This window comes from Danio rerio, chromosome 7 (genome assembly GCF_052040795.2).
Source record: "Danio rerio strain M-AB ecotype USA chromosome 7, GRCz13ab, whole genome shotgun sequence".
NCBI classification, from domain to species: domain Eukaryota; kingdom Metazoa; phylum Chordata; class Actinopteri; order Cypriniformes; family Danionidae; genus Danio; species Danio rerio.
In genome coordinates, this window is record NC_141027.1 from 50,019,526 (window position 1) to 50,047,035 (window position 27,510).

General features: G+C 35.0%; 1 protein-coding gene across 4 annotated transcripts in view; it reads left to right on the forward strand.

Moving 5' to 3' along the window:
* b4galnt4b (beta-1,4-N-acetyl-galactosaminyltransferase 4b) overlaps positions 1–27,510 on the forward strand; it is a 205,774-nt gene that overhangs the window by 71,466 nt on the left and 106,798 nt on the right. For all 4 annotated transcript variants that reach the window (XM_087261772.1, XM_087261775.1, XM_087261773.1 and 1 more), the window contains one exon: positions 10,049–10,161. In XM_087261772.1, the coding sequence (XP_087117898.1) occupies positions 10,049–10,161 (113 nt within the window). The remainder of the gene's footprint in view (positions 1–10,048; positions 10,162–27,510) is intronic.

The window sequence follows — 27,510 nt, forward strand, 5'->3', positions numbered from 1 at the left end:
AACTGTTGCTATTGAGGCTAAGGTGTAAATAGGCTATAGTTCTCTCTGCAACTTTCAGGTTTGAGGTGGGGGAAGTGGCAGAGGCAATTCAAATGAACCATCTCTAAAAATAAAAAATGCCACGTACGCGGCATCTGTGTAAAGATCATTACCTTATTTTATTATTATTATTATTATTAATTCATTCTTTCATTCATTTTCTTTTCGGCTTAGTCCCTTTATAAGTCTGTAATTGCCACAGCGAAATGAACCGTCAACTTATCCAGCATATGTTTTACGCAGAGGATGCCAGGAGGGCCAGCTGGGGCTTTGGGGGGCGAAGTGAAAGGAGAGGCGGACTTTGCCCCAAGTCTGGGAAAGATGGCTTGCCGTCATTACACTAGTTTTCCGAAGGCACACGAGTTTCATGCGCACATGAACAAATAAATTAATAAATAAGGGAAAGAAAACATCTAGCCTTATGGGTTGAGAGGTCTTTTTAATTATAATCGCCGTTATGTTTCCGTTTTAAATGTAAGGCTGTTGCATAAAATAATACAATTTTAATTTATAAGTGACTTTGCTGCGTCCCCCTGGATGTTTCAATAACGCATAATAATCTTTACACCATATTAAAGACACAGCAGACTAAAGGTTTTCGAGAGTTTTTGTCAAGTTTAAACGGTGTGTTTGTGCGTTTTTATATGCCTGCATATGTGTGTGTGAGAGATTGAGCAAATGAGCGCTCCCTTCACAGCTCTGGTAAGCTGCGAGCAGCTTCTTTCTTTTTGTTATTTATTTTGCAGATAATACACAATATGAATAAAACAGAAAGACATAAAACTTTACGTGTACCCTTTTGTAGACTTAAAACAAGTGTCATATCTTTATAAAATAGCCTAAGCCATATTGAAATATAATTTAAAGAATTACAAATATCTGATATAATAAAATCGCATGAAATAAATAAACCATTATAAAACAAGCAAAAGCAACAAGGCCTTTATAGCCTACATAAATGAAACCTTTAAAGCCATATTAAACAAAGCCATTTTACAAAGGCTTTGTTAAAAAAAAGATTTTATATATTCTCTAAAAACAGTAAACACCAAAAAAGGTTTAAAATATTATTTATTTATTTATTATTTATTTAGGATACGATGATAATAATCAAATCATGCAAACAGAGCATTTTTGGGGTGAACGCATGAACTGCGACCTTTTTTCAGTTAACCAAATGTGCAGTGCCACTTTAAAAACGGATCAGGGGAAACTACAAAAATAAGTGTGTTCTGTGTCCCCAAACAAGCATTGATGTTTTTATATGACGCGCTAAAATTGAAAAATGAAATTTACATGAAGAGCTTTATTAGTGAAAAGCTGCTGAGCGCAACGCAATATATGCTGTTTTATTACTCGCTCTGTGCTTAAATAGTCTACTTAACACTTTCCTTAAGATCACAGATACAATATGCAACATCTAATTCCGGGGACGTTCTGGGGGCAGGGTTTGCGTGTCATGCTGCAAGCTACTAGCCCGAAAGTGAAAACGCGACATGATTTCAGCCTCACTGATGCCCATTAACACCTAACAGACAAGCTTTTGGTTATGAATAGGGGGAAGGGGTCTCCACTCTTTAAGTGTTTTTTATAAACATGAATACACAAAATCCAAAAATCCAAAAAAGATGGCTTAACAAAACCTATGCGTTTAAAAACGAAACCGCATTAAATATGGGGCCTTATGAAAATGAATGTTTCTATGCACAACAACTGAACTTAATGTGTTATTTAAAATATCTATATTACGCTCCAAGCATTCGCCAAAACGAATATATTTTTACGTAAAAACACAGAACATAGCTGAATAGAGTGTTGCCTGCTTTAGACGATAGGTTATTAATTATATTATAAATGGTTATGTTCAGGTCAGTGAAATAATACCTTTAATAAATAAAATGGTGGGCCAGTGATTCCCTCGCTGTCATCAGTGCATGGGTTAATGAGCTTAGGAGAATTCTGCTTTGCATTTTTCTATGCATTACTAACATCACTAAACCAGACATTTGTTTTATAAGTTAACCAAATATTCGCGCAGATTCAGCAGTTTTTTTCTGACGCGTTTGCCATTCATGCCAGTCAGTGAAAAAAGAAGTAACTGTGGCCCTGTTTGCAGGTATTAAGATTCGTTTTCATCAATCTGATGCAACTTTTATTATTTACAGGACGTAAAAATGCAATTAAAAGTTTCAAATCAATTCAATTCAATTCAACTCAATTTATAAAAAGACTAGCCTATTTTATGCATTAAATAATGAAATATAACTAATTTCCTTTATTTCTGATCAGACCATGCATTTTAGACTATTTTACAATTGTAATACGTGCATATGCTTTTTTTAAAATAACATTCGTCTAACAAATATTTTAGCACATCAAAAGTAATTAAATGACCTGTTTTTGATTAAAAACCTTTATGCAAAAGGATCAGAAATTGATCGCGCACGCGTAGAAAAAAGCAGTTATGTGACACATGACATGCATGGCTCCTATGCCGCGTTTTTAGGATAAATTGGCATATAGGTGCTGCTTTGAATAGAATAAAACTATTTAAAAACACATTAAAAACTTCACAAAGCGTATCTTATGGAAAAACACCAATTGCCGGGCTCTGCTTTCGGTTTTAAAAGAATCAAGCAGCTTTAAAAAAAATATAATTTGCTGAAGAGAAATGACAGAAAAAAAAGATTAAACATATCGGGACTGTTAAAAGAACATTTCTCTTTAATATATTCTTTCGACTCCGAAACATCAGCTAAGATTATGAATTACGGAGTGTCTCTATTGCCTGCTTCAGCAGTGCGTGGCTGGTTATGAACGAGGAGGCGGAGAGAATGCGCTGTTTAATTCGGCTTGATATATTTAAATAAAAACTAACACAGAACTGCTTTTAACGCTCAAAAAGTTAAACTAAAATGCACAACTCTTGTTGGCTGCACCCGCGGGATGCACAATAAACCTATCGCGCCATTATTTTAATTCTATATTCGTGAAGAATGAGCCATGAGATTGAGATTTTTGAAGGTGCTCTCCAGCGGCGAAGTTCCTGGCAGAGTAGCGGGTGAAAAAATGTGCATGCAGAAATTGAACAAGAGGAATAACATTTTAAATTATATAACAAGCATTGTATTCTTTCTAATCCCCGCCCAGTTTTAATACAAGTTGTGTTCTTCAATATTTGTGGCTGGGAAGTTTATTAAGAATATATTTATAATTATATATTATTAAATAATTACATATATATATATATATATATATATATATATATATATATATATATATATATATATATATATAGAGAGAGAGAGAGAGAGAGAGAGAGAGAGAGAGAGAGAGAGCCATTACAAGTAAAACAACAACAACAAAAAACAACAATTTTACTTTAAAGAAAAACAGATGTTTTGAGAAAAAAAAACTGAACAAAACTGAAACCAAATTATTAAAACTAAACTTGCGGGACTTTATTTATGTCCTGTGGCAAAATTATTTTTATTATACTTTAAGTTATCTGCTTGAAGTAGGCTAGGTCACATTTATCAATGGTAAGTTTTAGTCTAAGTTTACATCAATAACAATGTGCATTGTCCTTTACCATACAAAAAAGGAAGAAAAAACATTATTATACACCATAGTAGCCGCAAATCTTTTTAAATGCATTAAAAAAGCAAGCACATATCTTAGCCTTACCTTGAGTTTGTTCACATTCTGCCAGTATTAACATACATGCTGTATTTTATTACAGTTCATTTTGATGAATTAGGTCTAACTGACAGCTTTTTCTTCTTTTTTCGCGGTTATGCGGCATTATATTTCACACGCATATGCAAGGTGACTGAAATTGAAATTAAAATACCAAACATACTGAGCCATTAATTAAAAAACAAAACAACAGTTATAGCTTCTTTAAAGGAGAACATTGACGTTTTGAAAAAAAAAAAAAAAACTGAACTGAAACTAAATTATTAAAGATAAACCTGCGAGACTTAATTTATGTTATGTCCTGCGGCAAAATTTGTTTTATTATACTTTCAGTGATCTCCTTAAGGTAGGTCAATTTATTTATTTATTTGCTTTTGATGAAGCAGCATTCAACTTAAGCTCTTTAGACCATGCCCCTGACCGTTTCTCAGTGTTTCGCCGCAATATCTTTAAATAAATAACTTATTTAGGCCTAATTTCATTATTAATTAGTTTTCATTATTCGTTTATTATTATGTACAATTGTTGAGACATAAAATAAGATAGTAAAATATAATCAACAACGAAAATTAAAACAAAAACAGAAATAAAAACATAAATGAAAATGTCTTGTCTTAGTCCTATCAAAATAGCAAACACTGAACATCTCTCTATATTTAGGCTAAAAGACTGCTTTATTTATTTATTTAAGACTACTTATTTGTACTGAATGTTTGTGCTTTCATGTTAGTTGTCTTTTATTTCTTCAATTCTATTTTCCAAAACTAGTCCTCTTTGCACTTAAAAAGTTTACAATAAAGTGTGTTAACAAATTTTAAATGATTAATGAAGGAATTATAATGCTTTGACTTATTGTTTAATCTCATTTACAAGCACAGTAGCATATTTAAAGCTGCTGTAAAGGCTATTTCTGTCCGTTCGCATCCCGTCCCTTTGCGCCCCCTGGCGGCTCATTCACAAGCTGCTGTCATATACTAAAAACAGAGCGGCAGTTATTTCAAACGGCGGCGGTATAAGACGCGGCGGTAATAGTCACTTTGAACTCTCACCTACTGTAGGCTGAATTTTAACAAACAGTAAATTTGGAAAGTTCCACTTAATTTGTTTGTTTAAACCAGAATCAGAAAGAACTTTATTGCCAGGTATGTTCACACATACAAGAAATTTGTTTTTATGACTTCTACAATACAACAGAATGAAAGAGACAGTACAAACAAGAGATGATAAATTATTTTAAAATATATACAAATGGACAAGTGTATGTACAGGTATATTACTATATACAGCTTTATTTGTGCAGCTGTTATGTGCAATTTGGCATGTAAATTATGTTGTTAAATAAATACGTGTATATGTGTATAAAAAGTAGTGATTGTCACAGTGTAAAACTAAGACACTGTGACTAACACACATCACATTGCACTCATACATAAAATACACACTTTTAAACATGGACCTTTGTTTTATTTGTATTGTGCATGTGTGTGTTTGTGTAATATGTATATGTTGTTTTTCTGTCAAGATTAGCATTGTGTTTATGTAAAAATTTCACTTATGTCGAACAATAGCCCATATCAACACTGAAATAACCACAGACACATTTTCTTTCAAACTTCATTTATTAACTAAACATAGAGAGTTTACATATACTTACCAGTTTCATATTCTCAGCACCAAACCTGCTTAACTTTCAAACAAAACCATTTATACAGATTTTTCCCGCCTTCACTTTGGAGCAGCCATTTTCCATAACATCATCAGGGTCACAACCCCCTGGTCAGTAAATAAAAATCACAGTTTTGTTGTTTAAATTTGTATTGGTTATTTGTTGTGTTGTATTTTGAGTTTTGTATGCATATTCATTTTCTTGCATTAATTTATATTTCTGTTGAATGTCTTTTTATGTATTTTTTTGTCTACATGGTAACCCACTACCAGTAAAATGGTTTAACCCATGGGCGGGGCCAATACAATAAAATGGCCCCAAACATTCACTTGGTGTGGGTAGTTGTAGGAGAAGGTTGTTTGTGGCAGTATTGTTAACAGATTTTGTTCAGGTCATTTACTTGATTTAGCTGAACAAGCCTGTGTATACATTGTAAATATAGAGTAGTCTATATTTCTTTATTGTTATTTTGTCACTTTCACCTTTTTGCTGGATTTTTGTTTTCACTTTGTGTAAATAAATCACTTTTCACTTTCACCAGCGGCTTCTGTGACACTTTTTTTGCCTCCATCCACCCTGTCAATCGTAACCGTGATCATCAAGTGGTTATAAGATGGATTACCTGAGGGAAAAAAAACTGTTTCTGTGTCTGGCTGTACTGGTGCACAGTGCTCTGTAGCATTGACCAGGAGGTAAAAGTTCAAAGAGCTAGTGTGCTGGGTGTGAGGGATCCAAAGTGATTTTGGATCTGGAAGTACGGTTCTTGGGGATAGGGAGAAGTGTACTAGTGACTTAGCAATTCGAACTATTCGAGGTAATCTTCGAAGGTCAGATTTGGTAGCTGGGCTAATTTCATTAATCTCTTTTTTCAGTGTGGACCGCAAATGTGATCCAGGATCCTGACCCAGTTATGAGAAATTGAGATTATTACATCAAATTGAAGCTGAATATTTCGATTTTTCCATTTAAATATGATTTGTTGGAATAGCACAATGTTTGGCTGATATGAAAATATTTTAAAATTTGCGATCTGAAGGGCTCAAAAAACATATATTAGGAAAATCACTGTTAAAAACACCTAAATCAAGTGCTTAGCAAATACTAATCAAAAAAGTTTTGACTTATTAACAGTAGAAAATGTAGAAAACAAGATCTTTACTCTGTGGTCTGTGAGCCCTCCTGAAAATGAAAATTACATCACATCTGACTATTGCTTGAACTCGAATGTAAGTATTAGAAATGGGACTGAATGTATGCCATGTCTGAATGACTTCTCGTCATGTTTGATGGTTTTTCGTGTCCTTGCGGCTTTGGCTTTGCTGTTCCCCCATCAACACATGACACTGACAACCTTTCAAGCTTTTCAGACTTCAACTTGTGAAACCACCCATTAGTCACATAAAAAGATTTTAAATGGAAGAAATTAGGAAAAAGGGGATGTTTTATCTGTCTTCCATCTGCCAGCCTGTAATCTTGTTAGTGCCAGATGCAGTGGGACAGGCACCCTGCGCCTAGACTGATAAAATAGCATACAGTTCCCCAATTTTCCTCTCCTTTTTTTTTCTTTAGTTCCTTAAGATGGAAAATATTAAATGTACAGTGCTTTTATTTGTTTTGTTTTATTATTCATTTTCTTTCTCACACGCTCTTTCTCTAGCATTCATTATTCCCAAATTCCCATGTTTCAAGACCATTTCAAATCAATTTTGACTTATTTTAACCATCTTGAATGAATGTATATAAAATAATTGCAGATTGTTACTCTTGACGTCTGCACGCTGTTCTGCACTTTCTTTACAAATGCAACACTTTAGATGCAGCAGCAAATTACATAAGTAAAATAATTTACACTATACTTTTTTATAAGAACAGTGTACCTATACAGTATGTAGCAATGGCCACTACACTGTAAAACCCAACAGTCAAATGAAAAAAGTGTAGCTAACCCAAAATTTACTGAAAGTTAAATCTACTATTTTGAAAAAAGTTTTGAACTCTTTGAAAAAGTGGTAAAGGTAATAAGTTAATTAAATACCTCATTACTTCAACTTCAATCTAGTAAGTTCAAAGTACTCATAGATTGTTTTTTTTCAACTCAAATGGTTTGTAGCAATCCGTTTTCTCAAACGGTTTGAGTTGCTTTAACTTATTGGGTTTTACAGTACTCAGTTGGTTTGAGTTCTCTACATTTATTGGGTTTTACTGTGCTCAAATTGCTTCATTTACTCAAATGCATTAAGTTCACAGTACTCATTAGGACACATTTTTTAACTTAAATGGTTTGTTGCAATCAGTTTCCCTTAATGGTTTGAGTTACCTTAACTTAATGGGTTTACAGTGTACAAGAAAGTAGGGGTAAGAAACACCACTTTTATTTACAGCCTGATTTTGTATGCTACTTACATCACCTTTTTATCTATTAACAGAACAGCAAAACACAACATGATGGAACAAAACACTTGCATCAAAATTATTATGAAAATGAAACATTGACCCAAACTTCTTCTTGAAATACAAAACATTAAGCAACCCGTAAGTTATTGAAACTATGAAAATTTGGCAGCAGTTTAGAAAACAGTTTGGTTTTCATATTGCCTCAATTCATATGCCGATCTCCAATAGCCATTTATTTCCTCCTACTTTATTAAACCGTGTTTTTGATACTTGGTCAATGAAAGGTCTTTCCTCATTTTTTTTTCATTTCACTCCTAGCAACTAAATTTAACCTTAATAATAATGATATTTTCTGTTTCTTTCTAGTAAGACATTTTGTTCAAAAACTGTTCCCTCATTTTTCAAATTGCCCCCACCACCGAATCTGAGCTTGATCAAATTCTTAACCTCAATCCAGGTCCATGAGGGCTGATATCTACAATTGTGTTAGAATAGCTTCTTTGCTTCAATTTTCAACTAGTTTACTTAAAGTGGGAGCAAGATCTGGGTATTGAGATTTCTGAGGACCAATGGAAAGACATTCTCGGTTTAGTTCATTCTTCATCTATTTGTGCCAGACACACCCTATTGCAATGTAAGGTTCTACATAGGATCCATTTCACTCTGGCCAAACTTTTTAAAATATTTCAGGACAGAAGCGATGCCTGTGACATGTAAGCAGTCACCGGCCATTACTTTAACATGTTTTGGTCCTGTTCAAAATTATCAAACAATTGGTCTAATATTTTTTTAATTCTTTATCAAGCCCTCAATATAATCATCACTCCTGATCCTTTGACTGCACCTATCTTACAACCCCAACTACACAAATATCAACAATCTGCATCATTGTTTTTACCACCTTGCTCCCCAGGTGCTTAATTCTCCTCATGTTTCCAATGGAAACATATGTCCCCACCATTATCAAAACACTGGATTAGAGAGGTTCTGCATTACATCTATCGAGAAACTGAGACTTTAGTGTCTGTCATTGAGAACCTGACCGAATGAATTGAATCAGACCGACTGACTATAATTTCAAAAGGGAGAAAGAGAGTCTTTTAGTATTAACTTTATATTTTTTTCTTCTATATTTACCCATATATATTTGTTAATTAATTATTTTATTTTTTAATTAGATAATTATTATTTTTTATTTATTTATGTATTTTATTAAAATAAATAAAAAAAAATAAAAAAAATATTTAATTAATTAATTATGTTATTTATTTATTTACATGTTTATTTATTTATTTTTAATTTGTTAATCCTTTATTTTTATTATTCATTTATTTATTCATTTATTATTTATTTTTTAAATTAGTTAATTAAAAAAATTAATTAGTTCATTATTTATTTTTATTGTTTATTTATTTATTTATTATTATTATTTTTTTCAATTGTTTTATTATTTATTTATCTGTGTCTTGATTCATATTTCCATAACCATTGTAGGCCTTAGGAAACAGGGAGGGGTGGGAGATGGAAATGATGATTTTTAGATGTTGGTAAAAGAGTTTAAGGTTTGATTCAAGAGTTCTGCAGTTGTCTTGTTTTTGTTATTACTATATATTTGATGTCATCTCTTTGCTGATAGTACTTCTATTTTTCATATACATTTATATGTTTGTATACTATCTGGACAAAATACAATAAAAATATTGAATTACAACAAAAAAAAACATTGAAATTAAATTAAAATAAAGTGAAGTGTCATCCCCTTTGTTTTGCTGAATGTGTTATATTGTTTCTAAATGCGAACACATATGTTTTCTATAATATATGTATGCTTATATTACAATAAAAAAGTATCAGGTTTACTTACCAGGTAAGGTGACACTTTAAAATAATGGTTTATTAATTAATTTCAATTATGGATTTTCTAACATGAACAAACTATTGGTAATACCTTTATTATGGTATTTATTTTTGTTTGTTAATGTTAGTAATGCTATTTAAGTTAAATCACGTTAGTTTCTGTTTGTTCATGTTAACTCAGTGCATTAACTAATGTTAACAAGCACAACTGTGGATTTGAGTAATGCATTCATTAATGTTAAAATAATGCTCACATTTAGTTTATGTTATTAAATACATTAACTAATGTACTATCATTCTAAAGTGTAAATTGTTGTCTCCAATCTAAAGTGTTACCAAGTGTTTTTTTTTTTTTTTTAAATCAAGTTTTCAATAAGCCACGTCTTTCCACAGATATGGAGAGGCAGGCAGAAGGGATAGGGTCCAGTCCTAAAAAGCACCTCTCCTCTTCTATCAACCCCTTTGAGCATGGGGATGCTGCTGACAGTCAGGAAGACGGCTGGGGGGTGAGTAGGACACTTTCACATTGTTTACTTTCAAGTAATAAAGTGGACAGAGTAACAGTTGACTTTGTGTTTGGCATGCTAGACATGCTTTAAACATATTTTTTTATGTGTGCTGCTTAGTGAGAGATATGTATATCTATACGGCAGGGTTTTGCTCTGCTCACAATATGCCTTAAAATAAAATGCTCTCTAAATGAGGGTTTTTACTAATTCCATGCCAGTGGATTGTTGACATCCGTGCATAATATAATCGCTTGCTTTCTCTCTCTTGGCCCTGTGGGGATCCAGGCATATAACTGGCTCAAGGGATGAGTCTCATTAAAAATAACAGTACTTTCATGTACCAGCACGATACATTTTGATGTTTTGTTTTGTAAATTGTATCGCTTTTAAAGCCCCCGTGAAATTAAACTCTTTATATATATATATATATATATATATATATATATATATATATATATATATATATATATATATATATATATATATATATGTATATATATATCGTGTGCTTTTACCCACGTGGGGCGTGGGCGGGACTGTGACTTGTGCCGGAAATGGCTGCTGGGCCAGTTGGCTGCCTGCACTCAACGGATTGTTTTCCATTACCCCTGTTCCCATCCCTTCTGTCTATGTTGTGTCTTGCCGGTGTGTTTATGCTAAGATAGGGCTGTTTTTCTCCCTTTTCTCACTTTGTCCTAATCAAGGGCAAGCTGAGGGGGTGTTTTTTAGCCTAACTGTCCAAATGTATCTTTCTTCGTTTCTAAATGCTACCTCCTAAGATCTGTCTCCCCTGAAAAGTTGTTTGTGATGTTTTGTCTATGGTCTGGGGGGTCCAAATTTCGCTATACGAAAGTGTAGTGAAAAATAAAGGCTTGATTGATTGATTGATTGATTGATTGATTGATTGATTGATTGATATGTTAGCCTTAAGCTTTCTACATTGTAAACTACTGCTATAAGTCATTGCCTGGTTGTCAATATGTATTCTCATTTGATCCTGCATTCTTCTAGTAATAGGCAATTTAAGAACATCAATGTTCAACAGCAATATGTACATTATAAATACATAGGAGTACAAAAGGCACATGAGTCCACACGGATGTGTTCTTGATGCATTGAATGCAGATTTTAGAGAACCAAACTATTAGGATTTTCAAACATTAATTTGCAAAACTTACAAAAATGTAAAGACTTGTGAATAACTTGTATATACATAAGGTATTACCAGTGGCGTAGCGCAAAATGCGGAGGCCCCCCTGCAGGGATCGCTAAAGAAGAGGGGAGGGGAGATACGTCATACGTCAATTTGCATATCACTGACGTCATCACGTTTTACCGTTTCTGTTTGTTTAACAGCCTATGGTTAATAAAGGGGTATTTATAATTGCACTACACTTTATATAAGCATGTTTATTTAACTAAATTTATTGCTGTTTGAATACAGTATATCATTATAGATGTGTAGTGAATGTGCAGTAATCTCTCATATGTAATAAACTCAGACAAGTTCAGAAACTGTCACTAAAATATCTGTGATTGTGAACAAGAAAAGAATAAACGGTCCAATTAAATTGGTAAAATAAAGTAGAAGTAGATCGGTTTGACTCTACAAGGGAAATACCTTCACACTGCCTGTGCTAAATCATTTGTCGTCGGTACACAGAGGGGTGATCTGCTCTCGGGCTGCAGGTGGGAGAGGCTGCCGTACGAAGACTGACTGGGCCGCCTGTCAGTGCTGTGAGGCGGGGGATGGGCCGGCGGCATCACACACAGCTCGTTAAGAAGAGTAGGGACGGTACAGTATAGACAAATGACAGTCTAAAACAATCTCCATTAACACACAAAAAAGTCACTAGATTTGTCGTTAGGGGGGTCTGAAAAGTCGCTAAATCTAGTGACAAAGTCGCTAAGTTGGCAACATTGGCGGCAAGCAATCAGAATGAAGTAGTCCACCGCTTGAGAGGTGTTCAGAGAACACAGACGTGTGAACTTTGGTTCCGACCACAGTTGTTCCCAAGAGTTTGATTATTGTGGTTGCCGGTGGATTTTCAATTATTGTAAATCGCGACGACGCGGGGTATTACCCCCCTCCCCCCTTGATTGATTGATGTTTAACAGATCAAGATTTTCACAGTATGTCTGATAATATATATATTTTTTTCTGAAGAAAGTCTTATTTGTTTTATTTTGACAGGAATAAAAGCAGTTTTAAATTTTTTAACAGCTATTTTAAGGTCAAAATAATTAGCCTTTTTAAGCTATATTTTTTTTTCAATAGTCTACAGAACAAACCTTCACTATACAATAACTTGCCTAATTACCCTATCCTGCCCAGTTAACCTAATTGTTATTAATATCAAAATTATACATACATATTAATATATATTTTGAATATGAATGTGTTTACTCAAATACAATGTATAAGTAATAATGTTAGTGCATTTTTAATAGATTATAATGTCTGTAATGTTTTGTTAGGACATATTTCTGCTTTGGGCATTCATTTGAAGTATATTACAATGGCATTTTGTTTCTAAAAAGGCTAATTTTGAAGGTTTTTCACAGTGATATTGTTATTATATGCATAAACAGATAAAAAATGCTGATCTTATGATTTGTGTTTTGCATATAGTTTCTAACATGGACATCAGTAATCGAATAATTTGCTTTAATCATTTTAGTGACTTTAACTGCAGTTTGGCACTGTCACTTTCATTCACGAACATTTCATGCACGCCCTCCTTGTCAAACGAGATACTGGTCTGCACTGACTCGGTAGGTGCAGCGCACGCATGTGTGTGTGTGTGGACTATCCTGTTGCAAAACACGGCGAAAAGTTCTACATGATGGTAATAATTTGATTAAGGTGTTTACATGTCTCAATAATGCGACTAAAATCGACATACTCCACATGTCTTTATTCGATTTCTCTTTAGTTCGATTACGACCTTTATTTGATTAAACTAATCAAAAATCGCTGTTTACGTGAAAGACTCTTAATCAGAGTATTGTCTTAATCAAATTAAAATCGAATCATTGGTGTCATCATTGACACCATCATTGGTGTAAACGTCCATCATTGGTGTAAACGTAGTCTATCAGAACAGCAATGGTGTACTTTGTAGAAAAAAAACCAAGCATATGCTGGTTAGGTTTTGAAGCATGGTTGCTGGTTTAAGCTGGTTTTAACAGATTCTTAGCTAAGAAACCATGTTTCATAACATTCCTAACCCGCATATACTGTTTTTTTTTAATAGGGTTTGGACACAATCGACATATGTTTTGGACAAACGGACATGAAGGAATAAAGAAGGTGGTTGTTTGAGATGACTGTTGAGGTCTAACTTGATTTAGAAGCTCTGTGTATCTGTATCAGCACTGTGATGATTTTAATCATACTGAGACTTTTATGAGCCCTGGAGAAAAAAAAAAAATACAACTCAGCCTTTTCTTTAACCCCACTTTGGCATAGGAAACGATGAGTAATATATATTTTTTCTTTCTGTGAAGCATATACACCCAGTTTGCTACACTTGTGCCTTCTTGTGGGATGATTTCAGCTGCTTAGATGTCAGCTTAGTGTCCATTCCTGTAGCTTTGACATGCAAATTACATGAGCTTGCCATGTTCACAAATGTACTTCTTGGATGATAAAAGCATCTTCAGAATTTTAATTTAACACTTTTAATCTTATGGTAATTTCACAACACATTACAGAAGAAGTGCAGTTCATTACACTAAAATATCCGGGAATATTCAGGTTATTTTGACTGTGAGTTTTTTTCTTTAGTAGAAATGTTAGGTAATGTCAAATAATAGCTTTCCAAATTTTGGAGGGTTCATTTTTGCATTTTTTCAAAATCTGTTTTTCAGCTTGTTTTCTTTTTTCTTTTCTTTTCTTTTTTCTTTCTTTATTTTTTTATTTATTTTTTTACTGATTTTAAAAACTAATTTAGAAGCAGTTTTGTTTTTCCATTTTGAAGGAACTGACTGATCACATGCATCTTGTTTAAGTGAAAACATGTTTGTAAATAGCTTTGTGAAAATTAAATAAAATTTTAAATAGAGCAATTTAATCTTTAACCAGTGTTTGTACATCCTTTTAGGGCACAAGTTGCCTGTCACTGGGGTGGTACCTGAAAGGGCACATTTTAAACCTCTGTTAAGAGGTAAAAAAATTGTGCCTTTTACATTTGTACCATTTAAGGGACAATTTTGTACCCTCAAGGAACAAAATTATAGACACTGAAGGTAAGAAAATGTACCTTATATTATATTGCATTTTTAGGGTACTGACTCCGGCATTTTGATCCTTTGGTGACTGCATGCGCAAATAAACAAACACAATATTTAGATTTACAGATGCCCATTTTTATTATAATAATTTTTTTATTATAATAAAAATTTATATAATAAATTTATACAGCAAGTATCAACGACATTTAAAACAGTAAAAAGAACAGTTTAGATATCAAATAAAAAACTATTTTCAGTCACTGTGCAGTAAATAATCTACACTACTACAAAGACCAAAAGACTACTGCTTAAGACCTATAAACACATTACACAGGCTACATCAAGTACAGCGAAAGTCCAAAGGGTTTGTCTTTAGCCAAAATACTCAGTCATAATAAATAATTCGTCATCAACATTTTCTCTGTATTTCAAAACGAAGGCAGAGTTTCTCTTCAAATTGCTATGCAAACAGTGCAGAAAACCAAAAACATTAGTAGCCTCTTCCTCAACATCAGTAGATTCCTTCTCTACATCAGTAGCCTCCTCCTCAACTTCCTCAGCTGCATCTAGGAACAAAATTGTATCCTCACTGTACTTTTTTTCTGACAGTGTATATATGCTTTATATTATGTTATTATTGCCAAAAACCTATTTTGCTTTTATTTATGTAGGGTATTACCCCCCTCCCCCCTTGATTGATTGATGTTTAACAGATCAAGATTTTCACAGTATGTCTGATAATATATATATTTTTTTCTGAAGAAAGTCTTATTTGTTTTATTTTGACAGGAATAAAAGCAGTTTTAAATTTTTTAACAGCTATTTTAAGGTCAAAATAATTAGCCTTTTTAAGCTATATTTTTTTTTCAATAGTCTACAGAACAAACCTTCACTATACAATAACTTGCCTAATTACCCTATCCTGCCCAGTTAACCTAATTGTTATTAATATCAAAATTATACATACATATTAATATATATTTTGAATATGAATGTGTTTACTCAAATACAATGTATAAGTAATAATGTTAGTGCATTTTTAATAGATTATAATGTCTGTAATGTTTTGTTAGGACATATTTCTGCTTTGGGCATTCATTTGAAGTATATTACAATGGCATTTTGTTTCTAAAAAGGCTAATTTTGAAGGTTTTTCACAGTGATATTGTTATTATATGCATAAACAGATAAAAAATGCTGATCTTATGATTTGTGTTTTGCATATAGTTTCTAACATGGACATCAGTAATCGAATAATTTGCTTTAATCATTTTAGTGACTTTAACTGCAGTTTGGCACTGTCACTTTCATTCACGAACATTTCATGCACGCCCTCCTTGTCAAACGAGATACTGGTCTGCACTGACTCGGTAGGTGCAGCGCACGCATGTGTGTGTGTGTGGACTATCCTGTTGCAAAACACGGCGAAAAGTTCTACATGATGGTAATAATTTGATTAAGGTGTTTACATGTCTCAATAATGCGACTAAAATCGACATACTCCACATGTCTTTATTCGATTTCTCTTTAGTTCGATTACGACCTTTATTTGATTAAACTAATCAAAAATCGCTGTTTACGTGAAAGACTCTTAATCAGAGTATTGTCTTAATCAAATTAAAATCGAATCATTGGTGTCATCATTGACACCATCATTGGTGTAAACGTCCATCATTGGTGTAAACGTAGTCTATCAGAACAGCAATGGTGTACTTTGTAGAAAAAAAACCAAGCATATGCTGGTTAGGTTTTGAAGCATGGTTGCTGGTTTAAGCTGGTTTTAACAGATTCTTAGCTAAGAAACCATGTTTCATAACATTCCTAACCCGCATATACTGTTTTTTTTTAATAGGGTTTGGACACAATCGACATATGTTTTGGACAAACGGACATGAAGGAATAAAGAAGGTGGTTGTTTGAGATGACTGTTGAGGTCTAACTTGATTTAGAAGCTCTGTGTATCTGTATCAGCACTGTGATGATTTTAATCATACTGAGACTTTTATGAGCCCTGGAGAAAAAAAAAAAATACAACTCAGCCTTTTCTTTAACCCCACTTTGGCATAGGAAACGATGAGTAATATATATTTTTTCTTTCTGTGAAGCATATACACCCAGTTTGCTACACTTGTGCCTTCTTGTGGGATGATTTCAGCTGCTTAGATGTCAGCTTAGTGTCCATTCCTGTAGCTTTGACATGCAAATTACATGAGCTTGCCATGTTCACAAATGTACTTCTTGGATGATAAAAGCATCTTCAGAATTTTAATTTAACACTTTTAATCTTATGGTAATTTCACAACACATTACAGAAGAAGTGCAGTTCATTACACTAAAATATCCGGGAATATTCAGGTTATTTTGACTGTGAGTTTTTTTCTTTAGTAGAAATGTTAGGTAATGTCAAATAATAGCTTTCCAAATTTTGGAGGGTTCATTTTTGCATTTTTTCAAAATCTGTTTTTCAGCTTGTTTTCTTTTTTCTTTTCTTTTCTTTTTTCTTTCTTTATTTTTTTATTTATTTTTTTACTGATTTTAAAAACTAATTTAGAAGCAGTTTTGTTTTTCCATTTTGAAGGAACTGACTGATCACATGCATCTTGTTTAAGTGAAAACATGTTTGTAAATAGCTTTGTGAAAATTAAATAAAATTTTAAATAGAGCAATTTAATCTTTAACCAGTGTTTGTACATCCTTTTAGGGCACAAGTTGCCTGTCACTGGGGTGGTACCTGAAAGGGCACATTTTAAACCTCTGTTAAGAGGTAAAAAAATTGTGCCTTTTACATTTGTACCATTTAAGGGACAATTTTGTACCCTCAAGGAACAAAATTATAGACACTGAAGGTAAGAAAATGTACCTTATATTATATTGCATTTTTAGGGTACTGACTCCGGCATTTTGATCCTTTGGTGACTGCATGCGCAAATAAACAAACACAATATTTAGATTTACAGATGCCCATTTTTATTATAATAATTTTTTTATTATAATAAAAATTTATATAATAAATTTATACAGCAAGTATCAACGACATTTAAAACAGTAAAAAGAACAGTTTAGATATCAAATAAAAAACTATTTTCAGTCACTGTGCAGTAAATAATCTACACTACTACAAAGACCAAAAGACTACTGCTTAAGACCTATAAACACATTACACAGGCTACATCAAGTACAGCGAAAGTCCAAAGGGTTTGTCTTTAGCCAAAATACTCAGTCATAATAAATAATTCGTCATCAACATTTTCTCTGTATTTCAAAACGAAGGCAGAGTTTCTCTTCAAATTGCTATGCAAACAGTGCAGAAAACCAAAAACATTAGTAGCCTCTTCCTCAACATCAGTAGATTCCTTCTCTACATCAGTAGCCTCCTCCTCAACTTCCTCAGCTGCATCTAGGAACAAAATTGTATCCTCACTGTACTTTTTTTCTGACAGTGTATATATGCTTTATATTATGTTATTATTGCCAAAAACCTATTTTGCTTTTATTTATGTAGGTTTTCATCACAGCACATATAGGCTTCGTCCAAAATCACATACTTCCATACTATATATTACAGTATGCGAGCCGAGTAGTACAGTATGTGAATTCATACAATTAAAAAAACAGTATGTGTGAAGTACCCCGAAGAGCAACTACTTCCGGCGAGATTCTGAAGTGCGCATCCGATGCTTGCTAAGCTACCTCATGATGCACTGTGAGAGAATTCATAAATGGGAGTGAATCAGTGTAACTGACGTGGGTAGGTCATGTGATCATGACAAAATGGCGGATGTAGTACATCTGAGTTCAATTCACACTACTCACATTTATACTGAATAGAACGTACTTTTCTAACGGTCAAGCAGTGAATTCAAATTCAGTACATACTGAGTAGAAGGCGACTTTGGATGCAGCCATAGTGTATTTCAGTAATATTTAGGCTGCATTACAATGGGGAAAATGTGGGTGAAACACCTTGTGCAAAGCAGTAGGTGTTTTTAAATCTACCCATCTGGATGGCACCATTAGCTGCTCTGCTTGCTCCTGAAGAACACATGGCTGGGATAGCAACAGTCACAACAGAGAGCTGCTAAACTAATTTTGGGAGGAGCAAAGGTGAAGCCAGTGGGAAATATCTGGGACAGCTGAACCTGAGTATTGAGCTGGGTTTGTGTGATTTGTTTAACCTCAAAAGAAAAGCATTAAAAAAAGAGAGACAAATTTAGACAGAATGAGGTAGAAACAAATGTGTTGGAGAGCGTGGGGATTTGTCTGTTTGGACTCTCTCTAGTCCTTTATGGTTCTTTTGTCTTTCTGTAGTTTATAACGTTCTGTCCTCTGCTGAAGAATGCCATCAGGGACATTTGTCATATTGATTTTTACTAGTCTTCTGCACCCATGATTGATTTTCTAACCGTGATTAATCCCACCCTTGCTGTGTTTGGCTCTGCCTGGGGCCACAAACAAGTCTTGCTTTAGCTTTACCCTGCTCAAGTCATTTTCAAATCATGGGAGTTATGAATTTTGACCATAACGTATTTGCTTATCCGGTATATTGTGCCATTTTGAAATGTTATTTCCTACTTGGTGCACAAAAAGTTTTAGCTCATTTGTTAAAGTCAGTCTGAGCACACCACAGGAGAAGCCCAAATTGGTTTCTGCAGACCTGCAGGTGGTAATCTCAGTGCCTGATGGGTCTTTCCGTTCCTCTTTCTTCATGTTCTGGTGGTGTAAAGGGTTAGAGTTTGATCTAGACAGGCTTAGGAGAACTTTTGTTGACAAGCTTACAAAAATCCCACTTTAAAAAGCTCCCACAGCAAACCTAGCTGAGCCTGCTGGAATAACACGAAAAGAGATGAATCTCGCAGTTATGTCTTGGAGTCTTGGAGCCTGAAGAGAAATGTTAGGCTGTGAGATACGTCTCAAAAGATATGTTTAATAGAATTTTGTGGCACTGCCGTTGGCCATTATTTCAGAACAACAGCAGGAGGAGCCCCATCAACGGCTCATCACTGCAGCTCAGTTAAAGAGCATTTCTAGTGGAAACTCGTATCATTGTACTTGTGATCCCCCTTGAGGGTGATGTGAAGGCATAACCATATATTCAGGAGATCAACAATATTGACACAGAAATGTATTTGCTTTGATGCCGTCATACTTCTTGGTCAATTGTGAGCGTAGGGGCGAACAAGGGGACTTTTATGCTTTCTGAAGCCATTTTATGTCCTCCTCATTCAATATAACGAGTGTTAGTTATTGCATTTAGATTATATGTTACTTCATTTGTTAAAAAGTGCCTATATCACCTATGCCTATACAAGCAAAAGAACGGGAAAGTGTTTGTCCGGGTTTCCATTGGTTTTCATTGGTTTGCCCCACAGTCCAAAAATATAGGGTAAAGGTGAATTGGAAATCATTTTGTAAATAAAATATATTGGTCGTAGTTTATGTGTGTGTGTCTCTGTGTTTCAAGGTGTATAGTTGTTTCCCAGGACTAGGGGAGACAATTAATTGTCACTTTATTCACTGTATATCCTATCAGAATCCCTATCCCGAAATCCAACCCTGACAGGAATTAATCAGCATTTTTACATGTTCAAAATACTTTATTCTGTGTGACTTATGAGTTGTTTTATGGACTAAAAATGTCCTTACAAGGTCAACATTTTCTGTTATTGCTCTACATGTAGGAACATTTGGTCCCCTCAATGTAAATTCAACACACACAAACACACAGTTCCAACACACACTTTTGGGCTGCTTGATCGAGTGTCTTTCTGTCCAGAATTTTTCTCATACATGACCTCATTTGTTCTGTTTTGACTGGAATGCCATAATAAATTGTAAAACTGCCTAGGAAAATAACCCATTGAAGAAAGCTTTTGATGTTGCTCCGGTGTGACTTCGCGTTCTGCCCCAAATTCAGTCCCACATTCACAATCCAGGCTCATTCTAAAAAACGTAGTCCTGTGAACGTTTCTGGAGATTGCGAATTATGTAGCCGTAGATACGTATGGCTGCATTTAATTTTTTAAGCGAACACTAAGGGGTGGTATGACGCCGTTCCTTTTCGCGCTTACCGGCTGACCACTTACCTCTGTGTGGAGGGCTTTCCCACCACAACCAGTTTGTTCAGTTTGTTAGCTCATCGTGTACGTCGACGTGTACTTGAGACGCAGAGAGGAGCTGACCACGACCCCGACGACCAGGTTTGAGTCAGGGGAAGAGCGGTTCCAGAAATCAGGTAAGACAAAAAATAAAGTGAATAAGTTCACAACAGGGTGAGAATGTGGTAAAATCCCAAAAAATGGTAAAAATCAGACGAGGCCTTTACTTTTTCTGGACGGCTTTTGTAAATTATTGGTTGGGTTTAGGGAAGGAGGAGGTTGGTTCAGTCGATTGGCCGGTCGCCCAGTCAATCATTCAGTCAGCCAGACAGACGGTCGTTCAACAGCGGCCTCTGGTGGGTTTACGCGAGAACTGCGCGGGCGCAAAACGGCACTCACGGAAGACATTTAAGATAAGAAAAAGAGCACACATCGGCCTCTTGTGGATTCGCAAAAACAAAAACTGCAAAAATAAGTACCTCCCGGGATGTATTTCGCTGTCTCCAGAAACGCCCATGGGACTATGTTTTCAGAATGAGCCTGGGTTGCAAATTCAGCATCCCAATTTTTGACTGAGGAAAGTTGAATGTTCTGGCTCATTTTGTTATTTGCCTAATAAATGACAGAAGGCTAGTTTTTAATTTAAAACTTTAACAGATTCCTATTTTTTTCTAATGAAATATGATAAAAATATAAATATACATATAAAAAATAAGTATTTATTCATATTTCTTTATTCTTAAGCTTTAGGAAATGTTTTTAGTACATCAAAGCATATGGTTATGATGACCATCCAACAAGCTAATCCAGCTATAGATTGCTTAAAATGTCAGTGATTGCAGTATTTAAATCCCCTAATTAAATAGAAAATTAGGCGAATAAGTGCAAAAGTGTTAACCTTTTAAGAAAAAAACACCCCCCCACCCCCCCCCCCCCCCCCTTCACCAGCCTGGATACGGGTCTATGCAATGACAGTAAAGACAGAGAATACTTTTATGCTGTTTATAAAGGTAGAAATATAGATGGATGGATAGATAGATTGAAAATAGTATAAATTATAATATTAATAAAATGTAAAAATATAATATAATATAATATAATATAATATAATATAATATAATATAATATAATATAATATAATATAATATAATAAATTTCCCAGTGATGGGTTGCAGCTGGAAGGGCATCCGCTGTGTAAAACATGTGCTGGATAATTTGGCGGTTCATTCCGCTGTGGCGACCCCAGATAATTAAAGGGGCTAAGCCGAAAAGAAAATTAATGAATGTATAATATAATATAATATAATATAATATAATATAATATAATATATGTAATATAGTATAATATAATATAATATAATATAATATAATATAATATAATATAATATAATATAATATAATATAATATAATATAATATAATATAATATAAAAAAACAATAGTGTATTTACTATTAGAAAGAATTATTAATATACAATTACTATATAATTACAGAATATAATATAAATCATTGCATTTATACAAAAAGAGCCTGAATTTAGTCCCTGCTTGAAGAGTTTAATATTTATATTTAAGCATTTGCTTGTGCTTGTCTGGCTTTTAAATCACTTGCAGTTTTCTCTTTGTTATGTAAATATTAAAAAAATACATTTTTGCAAGACTATTCTCACTTAGTTCACTTGCAAACAACAACAAAACTACTATTTTTGGTAGTTACATGTGTTATTGCACCATTATGTTTCCCAATATCTAATGTATTCACCGTAGTTATTTATAATGGACCTAATCTCAGATTCATGCATTCATGTTGTGAACATTTTTCAACGTTCAGATTTCCTGTGAAAATTCAGGCAGTGTGTTATTCTATAAAAAAATAAATAAATAAGTATTTTTGGATCAAACATCCTACAAGCACTTGTAAGATGTAAGGCTCTAAGGTAAGTTTTGAAAGAGTGCTCTCCTGCTGTGTGATTTCACAGAGCCGTGCTCAGATCATTCAAGAAATTCTAGTGCCACAGTGAGTCTGCAGTTACTCTAGTGCTTGAAGACTTGCATGCAGAATTGTGTGATCAGTGCAGAAAATAATATTTAGTTTGTGAGCATGGAGGCACAAAGCCAGGAACCATGCTATGTGCAAATGTTTTGTAGAGTGATCTGAAGAGTTGTTAACTTCACGTAAACCAATTCTGAGAACATTCTGATACACAAATATGTTACAGAACATTTTCAGCGGAGTAGAAAAAAATGTGTTGAAAGTTCTGCGCTTATCACAATTTTACAATGTGAGAACAGTAATCATATTTGTCGTAATGCTTCTCTGCCAAATGGAGGTCTTGCAAGAACCCATCACTTCTGAAAAACAGTTGGATGGATGCAAACCATTGTAGGGTGCATGGTTTTCTTCCTTGTCCAACAGCCACTCTTTAGTGATTTCTGCTCTGGGGAAAGTTCAGTGCATTGGCACGACATGTTTTGGTGAAAGCCTCCAGGCTGCAGGGGAGTTCAAATAAAAGATGGAATAACATTATAAGGTGAGATCAGAACAGACTCCCTGTACGCCACCCCGACCATGAGCAAAGCAGCCGTGCCTGTTTATTTATAGTGCTACATTTCTAAACCCTTATGTTGCTTTACACTCAGGATCTGTCACAGTTTTAGGCTTGCTTTTCAAAGTGGTAAACAAACATGTAACGTTTTTTTATTTATTATTATTATCATCATATATTTATGTGTTTATTTTTGGAAATGTGAAACCATTTTATTTTGTTGTATGGAAACCTTTTCTTGAGAGCTATCATTTTATAGGCAGTATGTCGAAATTGTTTTAGTCATAAAAAAGATGAGTTTATTATTATGTTTTCATTAGAGGTTGAACAGAAATTATGCAAAAAACTATACTTTTTATGTAGCATGATCGCCTCACAGCAAGAACGTCGCTGGTTCAAGCCTTGACTGAGTCAGTTGGCATTTCTGTGTGGAGTTTGCATGTTCTGTCCTGTGTTTGGGTGGGTTTCCTCTGGGTGCTTCGGTTTCCCACACAGTCCAAAGACATGCGCTATAGATGAATTGAATAAGCTATACTGTCCTTAGTGTATGTGTGTGAATGCAAGAGTGTATGGGTGTTTCCCAGTGTTGGGTTGTGGCTGGAAGGGCATCTGCTGTGTAAAATACATGCTGGATAAGTTGGCGGTTCATTCCGCTGTGGTGACCACTGATTAATAAAGGGACTAAGCTGAAAAGAGAATGAATGAATGAGTAAATGTTAAATCATGACAGACAACTTAAAATAGAATTTCCTCCAGCACTTGACTTCAACCCAATAATAATAATAAAAAATTCCTGTTTCCTTCATTCCTGCCTATTCTTCTGGCTTTTATATTTTCTAACATGAGTTGAAACTTCTCATGATAATTTACCTTTGCATGATGAAAAGTTGTTGGATCACTCATCTCTCAGTTGCTTTGGATGCGGGCTGCTCCAGTCCAATAACAGAAAACGTATCTCTTGTCCTTGAATCTGATTTGATAAGAGGTCAATCAGAAATTGTCATGACAGTGAGGTACTGTAATTATTCAAATACTACCAACATAGGCTCATTCTGAAAACGTAGCTCTACGTATATACATTTCAGGAGATTGCAAATTATGTAGCCTAAAGTACATGTGGTTGCATTTTGTCTTTGCTATGTGGCAGTATGGCGCTGTTCCTTTTTGAGCTTACCAGCTGACCGCTTACCTCTTGCGTTCTCACCCGCGCTGCTCTCGCATAAAGCCGCCAGAGGCCGCTGTTAAGCGTCTGTCTGTCCGACTGACTGAATGATTGACTGGGCGGCCGGCCAATCGGCCGACCCACCCTCCTCCTTCCCTAAACCCAACCGGTTTTACAGATTGACCTGACTGCCCGCCTGCTTGCTTCCCTAAACCCAAGCAACGATTTGCAAAAGCTGTCTAGAAAAAGAAAAGCCCTCATCTGATTTTGACTGTGATTTCGGATTTCACCACATTTCACCACCTGTTATAAACTCATTCGCTTTATTTTTTGGATTCTGTTTTTGTCTTACCTGATTTCTGGAACCGCTTTTCCCCAGACTCGGACCCAGTCATCGCCGTCGTCGCAGTAGGCTTCTCTCCGGCTCTCCACTCCGCTGACGTACACGATAAGCTAACCGGACAAACTGATTTTGGCGGGAAAGCCCTCCACAGGGAGGTGAGCTTTCAGCCGGCGAGCGCGAAGAGGAGCGGCGTCAAACTACCCCGTAGCGTTCGCTTGAAAAAATGAAATATGACCTTTGGCCACGTAAATCGCGGTCTCCAGAAACGTCCCCGGAGCTATATTTTCACAATGAGCTTTGGTTGATTTTTTAAGATTTTTAGTATTGTATAGTCATAGCAGTATTTATGCATTAGTAATATATAAACTCATGAACCTACTATTATATATACTCATAATGTAAAATCTAGTAATGCGTAATCTTTATAATGTTAAGTTAGTAGAATTTACTTTTTAAAACAAAACATAGCAAAAGTACTCAAGATTCTTGTAGTTTGTTCAGTGCTCAATAGCCTTACCTTAGACAGCTCTTCTGGCTGTTGCTGCTTGCTCTGATTTTTGTTTGAAAAGAAGTTAAAATTGGTTTTGGGTGTAAAATTGTGCAATCTTTATTTTTTCCAGATCAAAGAGTTTGTCTGAAGGCAAATTAAAGGTAAATATATACATAACTTAGTGATAAGCCTTACTCAGCATGACTGTGATTTGGCCATAGACACAAGGCATAATGCCACAATCCTGTGATATGTTCTGTTTAAAATAAGAGTTTTCTATATTAATATGTTTTTGTAAAATGTATCTTTCATGAGATAGGATACAAAGCTACACTTGGAAGTCATATGTCCAATATAAATCATTCTAATATGCTGATTTCTTTCTCAAGAAACATTTCTTAATATTAATATTGGACAGAGTGCAGTCTAAAATTGACCGAGCACACATTTTTCTCCATGATTTTGTGATGAATAGAAAGCTCAAACGAGCAGCATTACTGACCCCAAACTTTTGATCTGTATTATTTTTAAAGGCCTGATCTGATTTACTGTTTGTCCTATTCACTCATTAAGCACATTGACCGGTTGCGTTTTCCTTATTTCTTCTTATGTCTGCTCAGAAATTGTCACAATAATAAGGACAAAGTTCTTTCATAGAGCATTAAAAAGGAAGTTTCAATGAGTTTCCCAATTATATGTCCCTCTTTCTCCCTTCTGTATGTCTCAATCCTCCTCCTATTATCCTCATATGGACTCTTTTATAGCGAAGCTATTCACTCGTGACTGATTGTCAGTAAAACATGCTCCCACTGTCATACTCCGATTCGTCCCTGTCTACGTCCCCTGATTAATGGCAGGCGAAATGCAATTTGAAAGCCTGGGTCTCTTGCGGATGAACGTCTCCATGTGTAGAGTCCCCAACAAACAAAATTATGATGATGATTACCCTGCCCCTCCCCGTATCGTCTGTCAAAACTCACAATAAATAAGCCTCATCTCTTCTCGCCCCATCCTGCCTTGCTAATGTAAATAAGGAGAATTCATTAACCTTGCTGATAGTCCTAGGATCTGCTTCCAGGGTGTTGGTGGGAGCCATCTGGGTATCATTGCTGTCTTGTCAGAGAGCAGAGAGGAGAGCCAGGACTCGTTTATTTATGAGGTGTGCCCTCGGCCTCGCGTCGGGTCAGATCTACCAAACACTTCGACAGCAGTAGGTAACACCGGGCTTGCAGAACAGCAGGGAGGCCGAGCGCTTGGACACCATTAACTGAGATGAAGCCTTCCTTCTGGACTGCACGACAGGGGCACACGCAGTAGCTTAATTGGGATAGATGAGGCTTTAGGCTTGTTTTCATTATTTTGTTTAGCTGAAAGTGACTTTAATTTGTCTTGAAGCTGATGCCAATAGATTGTTGCACTGAAACACTCAGAGCCAGTCCTCCCTATATGCAGAGTGTGCATGATGTGTAGAGCCTCCGAACCACCATATGGCGCCTTTGCTGTCAAAGGTTAAGGACTAGAGCGTTTATTTTTTCCTTAAATATTTATTACTTACTTTTACTAAAAGTGTTTTAAATTTAAATGTTCATTGAGAAAGCTTGTATTGTTGGTTTTATTGTTGCTTTTTTCCCCAAACACCACCTTAAGCCATGCAAACACGCTCCTTTAACAGCACTGTAGTACAAAATATTGTATTCCTATTCTGACAATTTATTTCATCAAACCATTTTAGCATTCAGCCATGAACTTACAATATAGGTTGTACAATTCATTAACCCCTACCTTTCAACGTGACACAGACAGAAGCAAAGGCTTAAGTGCTTTTCCTGCTTTCAGCTCTTAATATAACAGTTTAATTCACGGGCAGCATTTCTGACGGAGACTTGTGCTTGTTATTGGCTTCTGGAACTCTTCCAGTCACTTTAAATGTGATTTGTAGTGGCTCTCAGCCGGATGGAAACATTTTGTGTAATGTCTGGAGTAGTTCTGCGTGTGCTCTACTCAATCATTGTTTTGATGGGCACCCATTCACAGTTCTATGCGAAGGATTAGAAGCACTGAGTGGGATTACAGAAGGACTGAAAACCTGCACATGTCCTACTGAATATTTTGCTCATGCAAGGATTTGAATTGTAGAGCAAGTGTGTATGTTTATACAACAGTTCTGTCTGGTTCTCGAATCTGATTGGCTGATAGCCTTGCGATATTTGTGCAATAGTCATGCAATATCAGGACTCCTAAAGCTGCCTTACCCTTCTGTACTCCGCCCACATAGAGTGACAGCAAATCAATAAACTCACTACATTTTGAGATTTTTTAGATGAGAATGTAGTTGTTTAGATTACAACTATACAGTTTATTTATAAGGACTGTGCCTATATTAAAGGGCCATGAAACCCCCTCGTTTCAGCAGGGTGTTTTCACACCTCTACTTTGGAAAAAGTCAGAAAAGTGGCCGTGTCCAGCTCTGTTTAG